Source organism: Oncorhynchus kisutch, linkage group LG15 (genome assembly GCF_002021735.2).
Source record: "Oncorhynchus kisutch isolate 150728-3 linkage group LG15, Okis_V2, whole genome shotgun sequence".
In the NCBI taxonomy this organism is placed as follows: Eukaryota; Metazoa; Chordata; class Actinopteri; order Salmoniformes; family Salmonidae; genus Oncorhynchus; species Oncorhynchus kisutch.
The window spans coordinates 89,052,813-89,072,848 of record NC_034188.2 but is presented as its reverse complement, the minus strand read 5'-3'; the positions used below and the strand labels follow the sequence as shown (position 1 = coordinate 89,072,848).

Below are 20,036 nucleotides of genomic sequence, written 5' to 3'. Positions count from 1 at the left end.
CTGCCTGAGAAGTAAAGGCAAAGGAAGGTGGTGGCGTGTGTGTGTGTGTGTGTGTGTCTGTGCTTTGTAAGTGCAACAGCAGCATCGGCAGCTCTGTTTGGCTCATACATAGCCATGGTTAGCATACTGACTCACCTGAGGTGAATACACTGCTAGAAGCTAAACGGTATAGCAGACAAAGAACATCTGTATGTGTACTATCCAGGGTGCGTTCCAAATGGCACTACTTTTGACCGGGGCCCATAGGGAAATAAGGGTGCCAACTCAGAACGCAGGAGAATACTAAGGTGGATAAAGATCGAGGTGGAATTTAAAAAAAAATCTACATCTCAGCTTCTTTTAAATCCTCTTAGATATCTACTTAAAAAAATAAAATAAACATTTTAGACATTTATCCAGAGTGACTAACAGGAGCAATTAGGGTTAAGTGCCTTGCTCAAGGGCACATCGACAGATTTTTCACCTTGTCGGCTAGGGGATTCGAACCAGTGACCTATGTTACTGGCCTAAAGCTCTTAACCACTAGGCTACCTGCCACCTTATGTGTGTATATATGTATATCTGTGTGTATATATCTGTGTGTGTATATATATATATATATATATACACATGTACACATATATATACACACAGATATATATATATATATACACACAGATATATACATATATATATACATATTTCTCTAGCTGACAAGTGTCTGAGACCGGAGCAGAAGACTGAGGGCAAAACCACGAGCCTGAGATTAAAATACATCTTTTATTCAAATAGACCATCAGTCTAGCTGTTCTGTTTACCTAATACCAACAGTCTCTTACTTTAGTTATGGAGGCCAATTTAAGGTTCCTCCTTGTTTCTCTTTGATCCTACCATTAGGTGTCTAGCCTTCGGGACGAGACGGTTGTATCAATTATTCATAAATAACGATGACGATAATCCACTGTTTGCTGCTCGGAGATCTCTGCTATACTCTGCGGTTTGTTTTCATGTAATTACAGGGACATGAAGGAAACTGTCTGTGGGTAAAATCCACTGCGACTGACCCTAATGATCCTCACTAAGGCTGCATCCCAAGTGGGACCCTATACCTTATGTAGTGCACTACTTTTGACCAGAACCGTATGGGACCCTATACCCTATGTAGTGCACTACTTTTGACCAGAACCGTATGGGACCCTATACCCTATGTAGTGCACTACTTTTGACCAGAACCGTATGGGACCCTATACCCTATGTAGTGCACTACTTTAGACCAGAACCGTATGGGACCTTATCCCCTATGTAGTGCACTACTTTAGACCAGGGCCCTATAGAGAATAGGATGTCATTTTGGACATACTCTAACTATATTGATTTGGTGTTGTTGTAGGATCTGGTATTAAACTGTCTCTTTCTCTTCTCTAATCTTCCTTTCATTCTGTCTCTGTGAAATCATCCCCATTCACACATTATAGACTCTGGACACTCAGTCTTCTGTTGTCTATTAAATGAGGTACCAGGCTCAGTCTTCTGTTGTCTATTAAATGAGATACCAGACTCAGGACACTCAGTCTTCTGTTGTCTATTAAATGAGGTACCAGACTCTGGACACTGTCTTCTGTTGTCTATTAAATGAGGTACCAGACTCTGGACACTGTCTTCTGTTGTCTATTAAATGAGGTACCAGACTCTGGACACTGTCTTCTGTTGTCTATTAAACGAGGTACCAGACTCAGTCCTCTGTTGTCTATTAAATGAGGTACCAGACTCAGTCCTCTGTTGTCTATTAAATGAGGTACCAGACTCAGTCCTCTGTTGTCTATTAAATGAGGTACCAGACTCAGTCCTCTGTTGTCTATTAAATGAGGTACCAGACTCAGTCCTCTGTTCTCTATTAAATGAGGTACCAGACTCAGTCCTCTGTTGTCTATTAAATGAGGTACCAGACTCAGTCCTCTGTTGTCTATTAAAGGCCTTTTTGAGCTCACATTTGATATGCACGCCATCGGAGCCCGTTTGGTCTCATCACAGCTCGCGCCGCTCTCTTACAATACATTATAGTGATGTTTAGAGTCCGCCTTGGAGGCTATTATAACACTATAACAAGACAGAGCGAGAACAGGGCTGCTTCTTTCATTACTTATTGAACTCTCCTGGTATCACAAGGACTCATTAGAGACGGAGGGAGAGAGAGAGACTAAGGGAGCAGACATATGTCACTGCTGGGAGGCTTCTGATGAGCCATTAGATAAAGCCCAGAGGAGTGTTGCCTGTGTTCCATGTGGCTGAGTGTGTATGTATCAGAATGCTGCTATTGGAAATTCCCACCTTCGCTGGTAAGGTGAGGCTTCAGGTTCTGCCAACAAAAGGAAACCTAGCAGTGTGTGTGTGTGTTTGTTCTATAATTGTTATTTGTAAAGAAAATCCTTCCTTTTGTTCCTGCCCTCAAACCAGCAGCGTGAGCTCTTCAACCTTATGGGTCCCAAATGGCACCCTATTCCCTATCTTTATAGGGCACTAGATTTTTACCAGGGCCCATAGCACCATATATTTGTATTTTATTTATTTCACTAGGTCAAGTCAGTTAAGAACAAATCCTTATTTACAATGACGGCCTAGGAACAGTGGGTTAACTGGTCTAGGAACAGTGGGTTAACTCATCTAGGAACAGTGGGTTAACTCATCTAGGAACAGTGGGTTAACTGGTCTAGGAACAGTGGGTTAACTGGTCTAGGAACAGTGGGTTAACTGGTCTAGGAACAGTGGGTTAACTGATCTAGGAACAGTGGGTTAACTGCCTGTTCAGGGGCAGAACAACCTAGGAACAGTGGGTTAACTGGTCTAGGAACAGTGGGTTAACTGGTCTAGGAACAGTGTGTTAACTCATCTAGGAACAGTGGGTTAACTGGTCTAGGAACAGTGGGTTAACTGGTCTAGGAACAGTGGGTTAACTGGTCTAGGAACAGTGGGTTAACTGGTCTAGGAACGGTGGGTTAACTGCCTGTTCAGGGGCAGAACAATCTAGGAACAGTGGGTTAACTGGTCTAGGAACAGTGGGTTAACTGGCCTAGGAACAGTGGGTTAACTGGCCTAGGAACAGTGGGTTAACTGGTCTAGGAACAGTGGGTTAACTGGTCTAGGAACAGTGGGTTAACTGGTCTAGGAACAGTGGGTTAACTGGTCTAGGAACAGTGGGTTAACTGGTCTAGGAACAGTGGGTTAACTGGCCTAGGAACAGTGGGTGCCTTGTTCAGCTCGGGGTTTCGATTTTGCAGCCTTTCGGTTACTAATCCAACGCTCTAACCGCTGTGCTACCTGCCGCCCCATATAGGGCACTACTATTGACCGGGGCCCATAGGGAGTAGGGTGTCATTTGGGAACAGATCAAAACTGTCTGGAATATTTGAACGCGTCTACAGTAATAGAATCAGCGATAAACACGTCCGCTAATGTTGTCCTGTTGGATGAAAAACACAATAAATAGAAAGGAACACGGAAGGCTTATTTTTCACACGTTTCTATTAATATTTATAACCGTTTATCAATGAACCTGTAGTCTTGCCTGGCGACCCATCCACAAGGGCTCTGGCCAAACTTCTTTTCCATAATGGATTCTTCTCCCCACCTCATGTTGAAGTCACACAGACGACTTCTAGGATGGCAGATTCGGGAACGGGAATGTATGAAGCGAAATCGATAGAGCAGCGGAATTTAATTCAAGGTGAGTTGTCCAGGCGAACAGTAGCTAGCCAGAGAAGCAGACATGTAGCTACAGGAGCCCTCCTGCCCTAGCTGCTTCCTGTATTAGGGCCTAGCTGCTTCCTGTATTAGGCCCTAGCTGCTTCCTGTATTAGGCCCTAGCTGCTTCCTGTATTAGGCCCTAGCTGCTTCCTGTATTAGGCCCTAGCTGCTTCCTGTATTAGGCCCTAGCTGCTTCCTGTATTAGGCCCTAGCTGCTTCCTGTATTAGGCCCTAGCTGCTTCCTGTATTAGGCCCTAGCTGCTCCCTGTATTAGGCCCTAGCTGCTTCCTGTATTAGGCCCTAGCTGCTTCCTGTATTAGGCCCTAGCTGCTTCCTGTATTAGGCCCTAGCTGCTTCCTGTATTAGGCCCTAGCTGCTGCCTGTATTAGGCCCTGGCTGCTTCCTGTATTAGGCCCTAGCTGCTTCCTGTATTAGGCCCTAGCTGCTTCCTGTATTAGGCCATAGCTGCTCCCTGTATTAGGCCCTAGCTGCTTCCTGTATTAGGCCTAGCTGCTCCCTGTATTAGGCCCTAGCTGCTTCCTGTATTATGCCCTAGCTGCTTCCTGTATTAGGCCCTAGCTGCTTCCTGTATTAGGCCCTAGCTGCTTCCTGTATTAGGCCCTAGCTGCTTCCTGTATTAGGCCCTAGCTGCTTCCTGTATTAGGCCCTAGCTGCTTCCTGTATTACTCCCTAGCTGCTTCCTGTATTACTCCCTAGCTGCTTCCTGTATTACTACCTAGCTGCTCCCTGTATTACTCCCTAGCTGCTCCCTGTATTAGGCCCTAGCTGCGTCCTGTATTAGGCCCTAGCTGCTTCCTGTATTAGGCCCTAGCTGCGTCCTGTATTAGGCCCTAGCTGCGTCCTGTATTAGGCCCGAGCTGCTTCCTGTATTAGGCCCTAGCTGCGTCCTGTATTAGGCCCGAGCTGCTTCCTGTATTAGGCCCTAGCTGCTTCCTGTATTAGGCCCTGGCTGCTTCCTGTATTAGGCCCTAGCTGCTCCCTGTATTAGGCCCTAGCTGCTTCCTGTATTAGGCCCTAGCTGCTTCCTGTATTAGGCCCTAGCTGCTTCCTGTATTAGGCCCTAGCTGCTTCCTGTATTAGGCCCTAGCTGCTTCCTGTATTAGGCCCTAGCTGCTCCCTGTATTAGGCCCTAGCTGCTTCCTGTATTAGGCCCTAGCTGCTTCCTGTATTAGGCCCTAGCTGCTTCCTGTATTAGGCCCTAGCTGCTCCCTGTATTAGGCCCTAGCTGCTCCCTGTATTAGGCCCTAGCTGCTCCCTGTATTAGGCCCTAGCTGCTTCCTGTATTAGGCCCTAGTTGCTTCCTGTATTAGGCCCTAGCTGCTTCCTGTATTAGGCCCTAGCTGCTCCCTGTATTAGGCCCTAGCTGCTCCCTGTATTAGGCCCTAGCTGCTCCCTGTATTAGGCCCTAGCTGCTCCCTGTATTAGGCCCTAGCTGCTGCCTGTATTAGGCCCTAGCTGCTTCCTGTATTAGGCCCTAGCTGCATCCTGTATTAGGCCCTAGCTGCTTCCTGTATTAGGCCCTAGCTGCTTCCTGTATTAGGCCCTAGCTGCTTCCTGTATTAGGCTCTAGCTGCTTCCTGTATTAGGCCCTAGCTGCATCCTGTATTAGGCCCTAGCTGCTTCCTGTATTAGGCCCTAGCTGCTTCCTGTATTAGGCCCTAGCTGCTTCCTGTATTAGGCCCTAGCTGCTTCCTGTATTAGGCCCTAGCTGCTTCCTGTATTAGGCCCTAGCTGCTTCCTGTATTAGGCCCTAGCTGCTTCCTGTATTAGGCCCTAGCTGCTTCCTGTATTAGGCCCTAGCTGCTTCCTGTATTAGGCCCTAGCTGCTTCCTGTATTAGGCCCTAGCTGCTTCCTGTATTAGGCCCTAGCTGCTTCCTGTATTAGGCCCTAGCTGCTTCCTGTATTAGGCCCTAGCTGCTTCCTGTATTAGGCCCTAGCTGCTTCCTGTATTAGGCCCTAGCTGCGTCCCACTGCTGCTTTAATGGACCTTTTTCAAACAAGACCAAGGACACCTTGGCTGTGTGTCCCAAATGACACTCTATTCCCTATCTAGTGCAATACTCTTGGCCAGGAACAATGCACTATATAGGGAACAGGGTGCCATTTCAGACGCAGACATTGTGACAAATAGAGAATAAATGAACGAGGACTGTAAGTTACATGGCTCAGGGCGTGGCAAGACTTCCTGTCCGGCAGTTACTGAAGCTACCTATTACCTTGAACAGCTCAGGGCGTGGCAAGACTTCCTGTCAGGCAGTTAATGAAGCTACCTATTACCTTGAACAGGGGTCTTCAGATGTGATACTTCTATTAGGTTTGATCCAGGCGTCCCTCAGTAATGCTCTCTCTCTGTTCCCCCCCTCCCTTTCTCTCTCTCTCCTGTCTCTCCCTCTCTCTGTTCCCCCCCTCCCTTTCTCACTCTCTTACATTCAGCCTATATTGTGGATCATTTGCATCCATCTCTGTATGAAGTTTTACATGTGAAAAGAGAGAGGCCGGAGGCCAGGGCTTTGTGGTCTGAAATATAATTGGTCTCTTCCATGCTGTTATGGTCTGTCCAGAACGATCTTCCGTCTCTTCCATTATGTTCTGGTCTGTCCAGAATGATCTTCAGTCTCTTCCATGATGTTCTGGTCTGTCCAGAACGATCTTCCGTCTCTTCCATTATGTTCTGGTCTGTCCAGAACGATCTTCCGTCTCTTCCATGATGTTCTGGTCTGTCCAGAACGATCTTCCGTCTCTTCCATGATGTTCTGGTCTGTCCAGAACGATCTTCCGTCTCTTCCATGATGTTCTGGTCTGTCCAGAACGATCTTCCGTCTCTTCCATGATGTTCTGGTCTGTCCAGAACGATCTTCCGTCTCTTCCATGATGTTCTGGTCTGTCCAGAACGATCTTCCGTCTCTTCCATGATGTTCTGGTCTGTCCAGAACGATCTTCTGTCTCTTCCATGATGTTCTGGTCTGTCCAGAACGATCTTCTGTCTCTTCCATGATGTTCTGGTCTGTCCAGAACGATCGTCCGTCTCTTCCATGCTGTTCTGGTCTGTCCAGAACGATCGTCAGTCTCTTCCATGCTGTTCTGGTCTGTCCAGAACGATCGTCAGTCTCTTCCATGATGTTATGGTCTGTCCAGAACGATCGTCGATCTCTTCCATGATGTTCTGGTCTGTCCAGAACGATCGTCGATCTCTTCCATGATGTTCTGGTCTGTCCAGAACGATCGTCGATCTCTTCCATGATGTTCTGGTCTGTCCAGAACTATCGTCGATCTCTTCCATGATGTTCTGGTCTGTCCAGAACTATCGTCGATCTCTTCCATGATGTTCTGGTCTGTCCAGAACTATCGTCGATCTCTTCCATGATGTTCTGGTCTGTCCAGAACTATCGTCGATCTCTTCCATGATGTTCTGGTCTGTCCAGAAGGATCATGATTGCTTCGGACCATTGACACAATGTGGTCCTTCACACGTGTAGCTGGCGTGTAGCCTCAGCTAGTGTATATAAATGGGTTCATATGACGTGTGTGTGTGTGTGTGTGCTGGATTGACACGGCAGTACTATGCATCATTACGTAGCGTTTTGTTTATCGTCCCTATGTTCAAATGAACCGCTTCCTGTCAGACACCTTCTACATCCACGTCTCCAAAAAACGGTTCCAAGAAAAGGCTGCATTTATTTGTCCATGTTTCTCACACAGTTCCTTTTGAGGGCGAGTGACCCAGACAGCTGGTTTCCAGGTAAGTATAGACGGATTCCAATTTTACAACAAACTCAAAAAGGAAAACAAAATGACGCGAGGGGATAACAGGGACATACATAGTAACCTGTCCTTTCTAACCAGGCTCCTATCGCCTGTCCTTTCTGACCAGGCTCCTATCGCCTGTCCTTTCTGACCAGGCTCCTATCGCCTGTCCTTTCTGACCAGGCTCCTATCGCCTGTCCTTTCTGACCAGGCTCCTATCGCCTGTCCTTTCTGACCAGGCTCCTATCGCCTGTCCTTTCTGACCAGGCTCCTATCGCCTGTCCTTTCTGACCAGGCTCCTATCGCCTGTCCTTTCTGACCAGGCTCTTATCGCCTGTCCTTTCTGACCAGGCTCCTATCGCCTGTCCTTTCTGACCAGGCTCCTATCGCCTGTCCTTTCTGACCAGGCTCCTATCGCCTGTCCTTTCTGACCAGGCTCCTATCGCCTGTCCTTTCTGACCAGGCTCCTATCGCCTGTCCTTTCTGACCAGGCTCCTATCGCCTGTCCTTTCTGACCAGGCTCTTATCGCCTGTCCTTTCTGACCAGGCTCCTATCGCCTGTCCTTTCTGACCAGGCTCCTATCGCCTGTCCTTTCTGACCAGGCTCCTATCGCCTGTCCTTTCTGACCAGGCTCTTATCGCCTGTCCTTTCTGACCAGGCTCCTATCGCCTGTCCTTTCTGACCAGGCTCCTATCGCCTGTCCTTTCTGACCAGGCTCCTATCGCCTGTCCTTTCTGACCAGGCTCCTAACGCCTGTCCTTTCTGACCAGGCTCCTATCGCCTGTCCTTTCTGACCAGGCTCCTATCGCCTGTCCTTTCTGACCAGGCTCCTATCGCTTGTCCTTTCTGACCAGGCTCCTATAGGCTCCTTGTCGACTCCACGGTGTGGATAAGGGCGTCGACACCCCGGTGTGGATAAGGGCGTCGACACCCCGGTGTGGATAAGGGCGTCGACACCACCGTGTGGATAATGGCGTCGACACCACGGTGGGGATAAGGGCGTCGACACCACGGTGGGGATAAGGGCGTCGACACCACGGTGGGGATAAGGGCGTCGACACCACGGTGGGGATAAGGGCGTCGACACCACGGTGGGGATAAGGGCGTCGACACCACGGTGGGGATAAGGGCGTCGACACCACGGTGGGGATAAGGGCGTCGACACCACGGTGGGGATAAGGGCGTCGACACCCCGGTGGGGATAAGGGCGTCGACACCCCGGTGGGGATAATGGCGTCGACACCGCGGTGTGGATAATGGGGTCGACACCGCGGTGTGGATAATGGGGTCGACACCGCGGTGTGGATAATGGGGTCGACACCGCGGTGTGGATAAGGGCGTCGACACCACGGTGTGGATAATGGGGTCTACACCACGGTGTGGATAATGGGGTCGACACCGCTGTGTGGATAATGGCGTCGACACCACGGTGTGGATAAGGGCGTCGACACCCCGGTGTGGATAATGCATTGGAGGCATTCAATCTGTGTCCCTTAAGAATATGTTCCATAGATCTGTTATGCAGTAGTTGTCAATGGTGCCTGTGTCGGGTGCTATTTTTTGCCGATGGCATTTCAAGTAATGCAATATTTCAGTTCCATCTAAATAAATACCTGGCTTTTGAATATTGGTTTTAAGAAATTGTCTTCCATTGAGTGTGAACTCTGCTCACCCGTCTTCACTGTTATAATTAAAGCCTTGGTTTCTAGAAAGAGCACAGCTGAAGGCACATAAAAAATGACTTCTTTTTTTTCAGACCTGACTGATGTCTCGTAATGTCCATGGCCTCTACAATCTCCATGGTCTCAGTGATGACCTCCACAATCTCCATGGTCTCAGTGATGACCTCCATAATCTCCATGTTCTCGGCGATGACCTCCACAATGTCCTTGGTCTCGGCGATGACCTCTACAATCTCCATGGTCTCAGTGATGACCTCCACAATCTCCGTGGTCTCAGTGATGACCTCCATAATCTCCATGTTCTCGGCGATGACCTCCACAATGTCCTTGGTCTCGGCGATGACCTCTACAATCTCCATGGTCTCAGTGATGACCTCCACAATCTCCGTGGTCTCAGTGATGACCTCCACAATCTCCATGGTCTCGGTGATGACCTCCATAATCTCCATGTTCTCGGCGATGACCTCCACAATGTCCTTGGTCTCGGCGATGACCTCCACAATCTCCATGGTCTCGGCGATGACCTCCACAATCTCCTTGGTCTCGGCGATGACCTCCACAATCTCCTTGGTCTCGGCAATGACCTCCACAATCTCCTTGGTCTCGGCGATGACCTCCACAATCTCCTTGGTCTCGGCCGATGATCTCCACAATTTCCATGGTCTCGGCGATGACCTCCACAATCTCCATGGTCTCGGCGATGACCTCCACAATCTCCTTGGTCTCGGCGATGACCTCCACAATCTCCTTGGTCTCGGGCGATGACCTCCACAATCTCCTTGGTCTCGGGCGATGACCTCCACAATCTCCATGGTCTCAGTGATGACCTCCACAATGTCCTTGGTCTCAGTGATGACCTCCACAATCTCCATGGTCTCGGCGATGACCTCCACAATCTCCATGGTCTCGGCGATGACCTCCACAATCTCCATGGTCTCGGCGATGACCTCCACAATGTCCATGGCCTGCACAGCTGCACACAGATAGTGTTCATTACACAATGAGGCTACACAACAGGCCAGCCACCAGCTAGCTCAATGAGGCGCTACATAGCAGGCCAGCCACCAGCTAGCTCAATGAGGCTCTACACAGCAGGCCAGCCACCAGCTAGCTCAATGAGGCGCTACACAGCAGGCCAGCCACCAGCTAGCTCAATGAGGCTCTACATAGCAGGACAGCCACCAGATAGCTCAATGAGGCACTACACAGCAGGCCAGCCACCAGCTAGCTCAATGAGGCTCTACACAGCAGGACAGCCACCAGATAGCTCAATGAGGCGCTACACATCAGGCCAGCCACCAGCTAGCTCAATGAGGCTCTACACAGCAGGAAAGCCACCAGCTAGCTCAATGAGGCTCTACACAGCAGGAAAGCCACCAGCTAGCTCTGCCATGTTAAGTTTCTATGGCAACGTGCCCTTGCTGAGGGAGAAGTGAGCACAGAGAGAGACTTGGAGCTTTAAGAGCCTGCTTACTTCAGGAGCACTCTCAGATCCTTGAGCCTCCCCAGGATACAATACTATTTTAAGGATAGAATCAGCATTTTCTAATCCCTCCTCATCGCCACGGTAAACGAGGGAGGAAGAGTACAGGATGTTTCCTAATAATATCTCCTTTTTCCTGAAGTGTACACTCGTTCACTACTTCCCACACATCTGCAAGCATTTGATTGGTGGAGGCATGGGCTAGCTTGGCTATCATATTTCTTATACCAGTCCGTTCTCTTTCAAATGCACACTTTGGGATGAAGGAGAGGTAATTGGGGCCAGTGTCTCTCTGCATAATCATGATGTCCTATATTTTGTTTCATCTAACACTTTGCTCAGTATCTTTGCGTGTCTGACTTGGGTTCGAACCTGGGTCTCCTGCGTGCCGCTAAACTAGATTGTACTCCCCTGCTGAGCTAACGCCCAGGTATTAACTTGATGGGGCCGTGGTTCACCTTGACTGTATCACCTCAATTACACTTTCTCTGTCCAGTCCTCCTGAAGTTGTTGAAGTAGTTTTGATATTGCAGTGCTTTAAAAGGACCTTGGCTCTGTCTTTCTTTTCCTGTGTTTATTCTGAGTATTGGTTTGCTATGTTGGATGGAGGAGGGAGTCACGTTGTGCGTCTCTCAAATGGCACCCTATATCCCTATATATAGTGCACTACTTTTGACCAGAACCCTATGAGCCGTGGTCAAAAGTAGTGCACTAAAATAGGAAACGGTGTGCCATTTGGGACGTGGTACGTTAGAAGGAGAGAGGCCACAAAGCACGTTAGAGAGTATCGCTGATCTCATTCTCAGGAGTAGGAACTCAATTCCCTCGCTTGGTGTTTGTTTACCCAAGTGTTACATGGAATCCTATCAGACTGAGACACAGTGAGACGGTGACCATACTAAACACTTAGCCAGTGGCCATGCGCTCTGATAGAGATCAGGCCTCCATCCCAAATAGCACCCTATTCCCTATTTGGCACTAGTTTTGACCAGATCCCTATGGTCCCTGGTCAAAAGTAGTGCACTAAAATAGGGAATAGGGTGCTATTTGGGATGTAGACCAGGAGGAGTGCTCAGTTACCTACTGTAAGACATTGATTTACTCAGCCAGATAGAGAGCCAGAGAGAACTGGACACTGTGGCCCAATGTGTGTGTGTCTGTGTCTGTGTGTGTGTCTGTGTGCGCATGCGTCTATCACACACACACACACACACACACACACACACACACACACACACACACACACACACACACACACCTGTGCCTAAGCATCAACATCAGATGGGAATGACCTGTAGCGCTGTAGAACAAACCTCCAACCAGCAACATCACACGTTTCAATTATTAAATACTTCTTGTTTTCCTGACCTTGCTCTTGTGTGTGTGTGTGTGTGTGTCTCTGTCTGTCTGTCCGTCTGTGCCTGTCCGTGCATGCGTCAGCTGGGAGGTGCTGAGGTTCCTGCTGTCTAACCTGCGTTGGTGGATGGAGGAGTATCGTTTTGATGGCTTCAGGTTCGATGGGGTGACGTCCATGATGTACCACCACCATGGCATTGGTAAGGGCTATAGGGATTCATATTGGGCATCATCATGGCATTGGTAAGGGCTATAGGGGTTCATATTGGGCATCATCATGGCATTGGTAAGGGCTATAGGGATTCATATTGGGCATCACCATGGCATTGGTAAGGGCTATAGGGATTCATATTGGGCATCACCATGGCATTGGTAAGGGCTATAGGGATTCATATTGGGCATCACCATGGTATTGGTAAGGGCTATAGGGATTCATATTGGGCATCACCATGGCATTGGTAAGGGCTATAGGGATTCATATTGGGCATCATCATGGCATTGGTAAGGGCTATAGGGGTTCATATTGGGCATCATCATGGCATTGGTAAGGGCTACAGGGGTTCATATTGGGCATCATCATGGCATTGGTAAGGGCTACAGGGGTTCATATTGGGCATCCTAAGACTCCTGTTCAAACTGGAAATGAATTATAGTGCTTTCATAATCACTTCATATTCTTTACACTAGCAGCAGTGTAGAGTTTCTGGTATTGTTAAGCGAAAATCCCACACACTGATATTGCTCATATCACTTTGTTTATTCAAGCTTATGCGTCGACCTCTTGGCCTTCGTCAGAGCTTTTTAAATGGAGGCTGACACAACTTGTATAAACATGCCAGAGCAGTGTTCCCAAGCACCTGGAACGTCATGGCTTATGTGCTTTTAAATAAAACCCAATGGTTTAATGTTATTTTCACTATGTACAGAGCGTACATAACGTATTTCATACGAAGTGCACTAACAACAGTAGAGTTTTTGGTTATATTGTCTGTGTATTCAGTGTGGGTTATAGTTATGTATTCAGTGTGGGTTATAGTTTACATTGTCTATGTATTCAGTGTGGGTTATAGTTTACATTGTCTGTGTATTCAGTGTGGGTTATAGTTAAGTATTCAGTGTGGGTTATAGTTTACATTGTCTGTGTATTCAGTGTGGGTTATAGTTATATATTCAGTGTGGGTTATCATTTACATTGTCTATGTATTCAGTGTGGGTTATTTTTACATTGTCTGTGTATTCAGTGTGGGTTATAGTTATGTATTCAGTGTGGGTTATAGTTTACATTGTCTATGTATTCAGTGTGGGTTATAGTTTACATTGTCTGTGTATTCAGTGTGGGTTATAGTTGACATTGTCTGTGTATCCAGTGTGGGTTATAGTTATGTATTCATTGTGGGTTATAGTTTACATTGTCTATGTATTCAGTGTGGGTTATAGTTTACATTGTCTGTGTATTCAGTGTGGGTTATAGTTTACATTGTCTGTGTATTCAGTGTGGGTTAGTTTACATTGTCTGTGTATTCAGTGTGGGTTATGGTTATATATTGTCTATGTATTCAGTGTGGGTTATAGTTTACATTGTCTGTGTATTCAGTGTGGGTTATAGTTATATATTCAGTGTGGGTTATCATTTACATTGTCTATGTATCCAGTGTGGGTTATAGTTTACATTGTCTGTGTATTCAGTGTGGGTTATAGTTATGTATTCAGTGTGGGTTATAGTTTACATTGTCTGTGTATTCAGTGTGGGTTATAGTTATGTATTCAGTGTGGGTTATTTTTACATTGTCTGTGTATTCAGTGTGGGTTATAGTTATGTATTCAGTGTGGGTTATCATTTACATTGTCTGTGTATTCAGTGTGGGTTATAGTTTACATTGTCTATGTATTCAGTGTGGGTTATAGTTTACATTGTCTGTGTATCCAGTGTGGGTTATAGTTTACATTGTCTGTGTATTCAGTGTGGGTTATAGTTATGTATTCAGTGTGGGTTATAGTTTACATTGTCTGTGTATTCAGTGTGGGTTATGGTTATATATTGTCTGTGTATTCAGTGTGGGTTATAGTTATGTATTCAGTGTGGGTTATAGTTTACATTGTCTATGTATTCAGTGTGGGTTATAGTTTACATTGTCTGTGTATTCAGTGTGGGTTATGGTTATGTATTCAGTGTGGGTTATAGTTACATATTGGTTATGTATTCAGTGTGGGTTATAGTTATGTAGTCAGTGTGGGTTATAGTTATACATTGGTTATGTATTCAGTGTGGGTTATGGTTATATATTGGTTATGTATTCAGTGTGGGTTATAGTTATAAATTGGTTATGTATTCAGTGTGGGTTATGGTTATAAATTGGTTATGTGTAGTGTGGGTTATTTTTGTATATTGATTACATATCAGGGTGGGTTATGGTTATATATTCAGTGTGGGTTATGGTTATACATTGGTTATGTATTCAGTGTGGGTTATGGTTATAAATTGGTTATGTATTCAGTGTGGGTTATGGTTATAAATTGGTTATGTATTCAGTGTGGGTTATTTTTGTATATTGATTACGTATCAGGGTGGGTTATAGTTATATATTCAGTGTGGGTTATGGTTATAAATTGGTTATATATTCAGTGTGGGTTATGGTTATAAATTGGTTATATATTCAGTGTGGGTTATAGTTATATATTGGTTATGTATTCAGTGTGGGTTATAGTTATAAATTGGTTATGTATTCAGTGTGGGTTATAGTTATAAATTGGTTATGTATTCAGTGTGGGTTATAGTTATAAATTGGTTATGTATTCAGTGTGGGTTATAGTTATAAATTGGTTATGTATTCAGTGTGGGTTATAGTTATAAATTGGTTATGTATTCAGTGTGGGTGTTGTACCTCTGTCCTCAGGTAGTATATTTTATCTTACTGTACCTCTTAACCCCTACACCCTAGCTCCCTTTCTCCTACGCCCTAGCTCCCTAACACTTACCCCCCTACCCGTTAACCCTTACCCCCTGACTCCTACCCCCTAGCTCCCTAGGTGATAGCCTTGCTCTTTCTCTGTCCTCAGGCAGTATGTTTTCAGGAGACTACTCTGAGTACTTTGGTCTTCAGGTGGATGAAGATTCCCTGGTCTATCTGATGACAGCTAATCATGTCCTGCACACCCTGTATCCTGACTGCATCACCATCGCAGAGGTAACACTGGTCCTTAGGCACTTCAATATGTACCAAAATGGTTGATATTTAAAATCGGTATGCTGTCCTGAATGTCATGGCAACAATGGTGAGAGGAATTAGTAGTATTAAATCACATCTCGATCCGGGTCCAGGCTATAGCTTCAGACCACCCCACAGTGAACAACACTGACTCTGTAGGACTCTACTAAAACAGTACAACACACACTGGAGGAGTCCTGACTCTATATCCAAAACACACACTGGAGGAGTCCTGACTCTACATCCAAAACACACACACTGGAGGAGTCCTGACTCTACATCCAAAACACACACTGGAGGAGTCCTGACTCTACATCCAAAACACACACACTGGAGGAGTCCTGACTCTACATCCAAAACACACACACTGGAGGAGTCCTGACTCTACATCCAAAACACACACACTGGAGGAGTCCTGACTCTACATCCAAAACACACACACTGGAGGAGTCCTGACTCTACATCCAAAACACACACACTGGAGGAGTCCTGACTCTACATCCAAAACACACACACTGGAGGAGTCCTGACTCTACATCCAAAACACACACACTGGAGGAGTCCTGACTCTACATCCAAAACACACACTGGAGGAGTCCTGACTCTACATCCAAAACACACACACAAACACATTACATTAAATAAGTTGTGGATGACACCCCCCCCCCCACCCCTCCCTGGTCATGATTAATGAAAGCACTTATTATTGTCTCACATCTTTGATCATCTCTGTAATTAAGGAATAATGTCGTCAGTAAACGGAAGCCGCTGCTTTGTGTTTGGCTCTAATTCATTCAATTAAACTGGATTTTTCTAGGATCCTCTCCGTGTTGTTCCTGGAACAGTGTCAGTGTTTTGGGAGTTGTATTAGTCGTATGTACAGCGTAGTATAAATCTTCCAACAACGTGTTGGCAGGTTCCTTCTCCGCAACGCAATAACAATTTAGAACTAGTAAAACCAGTTGAATTTAAAACGAAATATATAAAGTCAAATGCTCAGTATAATATAATAAACATTTTATCATTAGTATAGTACAGGAAGGCACAGTTTATAGTCCCAATATTTACACCTGTATCAGGGAAAGGGGGGAATTGAGTGGCAAGTGTTTTTAATTGAGCATTATAATTATATATATACAAATAATATTGTAATAAGAGTCTGGTAGCAGCAGGTGTGTGTGTGTGTAGCATGAGTGTTGGTGTGTGTGTGTGTTCTAAGGTGTGGAGAATCAGATCAGGTGCTCAGTCCAGATCAGGTGCTCAGTCCAGTTCAGGTGTTCAGCAGTCTGATGGTTTTACATTCACATTTGAGTCATTTAGCAGACGCTCTTATCCAGGCTTGTTCATAGAAACTGTCTCTGAGCCTGTTGGTATCAGCCATCATGCTCCGATACTGTCTGCAAGGGAGAAAACAGCTTGTGGCTGGTCCTTGATGATGCTGCGGGCCTTCCTCAGGCACCGTTTCAAGTAGATGTCTTCACCGCCCGTCGGTGGGCCTTTCAGTCGTAGACGGATCAATTCCCGTACCAGGCCGTGTTGCAACCGGTCAGGAAGCTCTTGATGGTGCAGAGGTAGTATTTGGAGAGTGTGTGTTGCTCATTGAGTTTTCTCAGTATGTGTTGGAGTAGTATCAGTATGTGTTGGAGTATTCTCAATATGTGTTGCTGTTGGAGTAGTCTCAGTATGTGTTGGAGTAGTCTCAATATGTGTTGCTGTTGGAGTAGTCTCAATATGTGTTGCTGTTGGAGTAGTCTCAATATGTCTTGCTGTTGGAGTAGTATCAGTATATATTGGAGTATTATGTGTATATATTGGAGTAGTAGCAGTATGGGTTGGAGTAGTAGCAGTATGGGTTGGAGTAGTAGCAGTATGGGTTGGAGTAGTAGCAGTATGGGTTGGAGTAGTAGCAGTATGGGTTGGAGTAGTCTCAGTATGTGTTGGAGTAGTCTCAGTATGTCTTGGAGTAGTGTCGGTATGTGTTGGAGTAGTCTCGGTATGTGTTGGAGTAGTCTCGGTATGTGTTGGAGTAGTCTCGGTATGTGTTGGAGTAGTCTCGGTATGTGTTGGAGTAGTCTCGGTATGTGTTGGAGTAGTCTCGGTATGGGTTGCAGTAGTCTCAGTGTGTGTTGCTCATGGAGTAGTCTCAGTATGTGTTGGAGTAGTCTCAGTATGTGTTGGAGTAGTCTCGGTATGGGTTGCAGTAGTCTCAGTATGTGTTGCTCATGGAGTAGTCTCAGTATGTCTTGGAGTAGTCTCAGTATGTGTTGGAGTAGTCTCGGGATGGGTTGCAGTAGTCTCAGTATGTGTTGCTCATGGAGTAGTCTCAGTATGTCTTGGAGTAGTCTCAGTATGTGTTGGAGTAGTCTCGGTATGTCTTGGAGTAGTCTCAGTATGTCTTGGAGTAGTCTCAGTATGTCATGGAGTAGTCTCAGTATGTCATGGAGTAGTCTCAGTATGTGTTGGAGTAGTCTCAGTATGTGTTGGAGTAGTCTCAGTATGTGTTGGAGTAGTCTCAGTATGTCATGGAGTAGTCTCAGTATGTCTTGGAGTAGTCTCAGTATGTGTTGCTCATGGAGTAGTCTCAGTATGTCTTGGAGTAGTCTCAGTATGTCATGGAGTAGTCTCAGTATGTCATGGAGTAGTCTCAGTATGTCTTGGAGTAGTCTCAGTATGTCTTGGAGTAGTCTCAGTATGTCTTGGAGTAGTCTCAGTATGTGTTGGAGTAGTCTCAGTATGTCTTGGAGTAGTCTCAGTATGTCATGGAGTAGTCTCAGTATGTCTTGGAGTAGTCTCAGTATGTCATGGAGTAGTCTCAGTATGTCTTGGAGTAGTCTCAGTATGTCATGGAGTAGTCTCAGTATGTGTTGGAGTAGTCTCAGTATGTGTTGGAGTAGTCTCAGTATGTGTTGGAGTAGTCTCAGTATGTCTTGGAGTAGTCTCAGTATGTCTTGGAGTAGTCTCAGTATGTCTTGGAGTAGTCTCAGTATGTGTTGGAGTAGTCTCAGTATGTCTTGGAGTAGTCTCAGTATGTCATGGAGTAGTCTCAGTATGTCTTGGAGTAGTCTCAGTATGTGTTGGAGTAGTCTCAGTATGTCTTGGAGTAGTCTCAGTATGTCTTGGAGTAGTATCAGTATGGGTTGCAGTAGTCTCAGTAGTGATGAAATCTGTGTCATAGTGCAGCTTTTGCGGATTCAAAAACTGGACAATGTGCTCATCAATGTTTCCCAATGTGGACACACACGCTAGAGTCCTGCATCGGGTCATATACCTGCGGTCCCCACGGTTGACCAGCAAAAGAATCAGCTGACGGGTGGAATGAAAACAATCTTTCATCCCGCGGGTCGGCTCAGAATGATGTTATTGCTGGTCGTAAACATTTTACCCCAGGAATTGTGTTGAGTTGTGTTTCAAATTCCATACTGGCTAAGTGAGTGGTGAGGCAGACATAGCCTAGGCTACCAGCCATGCAACGAGAGAGTGGAGCAGGGAACTGTCCTTCTGTTTGTGTGGTGCTGAAACGTCCCTTATTTGTCCGTGCACGTGCAGAGTCTATGTTCCCTTCCATCACGTGTACAATTGTTTATTTTACCTTTATTTAACTAGGGAAGTCAGTTAAGAACAAATTCTTATTTTCAATGACGGCCTAGGAACAGTGGGTTAACTGCCTGTTCAGGGGCAGAACCACAGATTTGTACCTTGTCAGCTCGGGGATTTGAACTTGCAACCTTCTGGCTACTAGTCCAACGCTCTAACCACTAGGCTACCAAGTTTATTTTCCCTGACTCCTAGCTCACGTGGGGTCTGATGAGCGTCGGCATCGGGCGCCTTAATCCGGCGCAAATTTTGCACGCCCAATTTTTCAGTTTTTTATTTGTTAAAAAAGTTTGAAATATCCAATAAATGTCGTTCCACTTCATGATTGTGTCCCACTTGTTGTTGATTCTTCACAAAAAAATACAGTTTTATATCTTTATGTTTGAAGCCTGAAATGTGTCAAAAGGTCGCAAAGTTCAAGGGGGCCGAATACTTTCGCAAGGCACTGTGTATATATATATACATACACACACACACACACACACACACACACACATGTGTATGTATACACACACATACATACATTCACACACATACATACACACATACATACATACACACATACATACATACATACATACATACATACATACATACATACATACATACATACATACATACATACACACACACACACACACACACACACACACACACACACACACACACACACACACACACACACACACACACACACACACACACATATATATATATATACCTGTTTCTCGTTGTGTCTCCTATAGGATGTATCAGGGATGCCAGCTGTGTGCCGGTCCGTGGCAGAGGGAGGGTTGGGCTTCGACTACCGTCTTGCCATGGCCATTCCAGATAAATGGATCCAGGTGAGAATCTCTCTCTTCTTATTGTCATACGTGACCTGGGTTTGAAACCTAGTCTCCTGCCAACCACAAAACTTTCTTAAAAACCGGGTTTAAACAATAGTCCAGCTCGGACACATCCAGAGTTTTTTCGCCTGCAGTTGATAGCGGTGTGATTCTCGGGAAAGAAATGCATCCGACCAAACAGTCAGATCGCCCCAAACTCTAATTAGACCGATAAGTGGCGGTACTTTAGTCCCGCAGTAAATCCGTCATGTAAACCACCTTGACCACACTGTGTTATAGCCTAGGCATTATACCTTGTGAACTCGTATCTAATCACTCGAGCATCGTTTCACCCTCTGTTACATCAGCTACCTTTCCTGGTTTGTAATGAACTAATTATG

At 45.8% G+C, this 20,036-nt stretch overlaps 1 protein-coding gene across 1 annotated transcript in view; it reads left to right on the top strand.

Moving 5' to 3' along the window:
- gbe1b (glucan (1,4-alpha-), branching enzyme 1b) overlaps positions 1–20,036 on the top strand; it is a 275,869-nt gene that overhangs the window by 112,464 nt on the left and 143,369 nt on the right. The window contains exons 8-10 of the mRNA XM_031791268.1: positions 12,093–12,208; positions 15,066–15,193; positions 19,555–19,653. Coding sequence (XP_031647128.1) covers positions 12,093–12,208; positions 15,066–15,193; positions 19,555–19,653 — 343 coding nt within the window. The remainder of the gene's footprint in view (positions 1–12,092; positions 12,209–15,065; positions 15,194–19,554; positions 19,654–20,036) is intronic.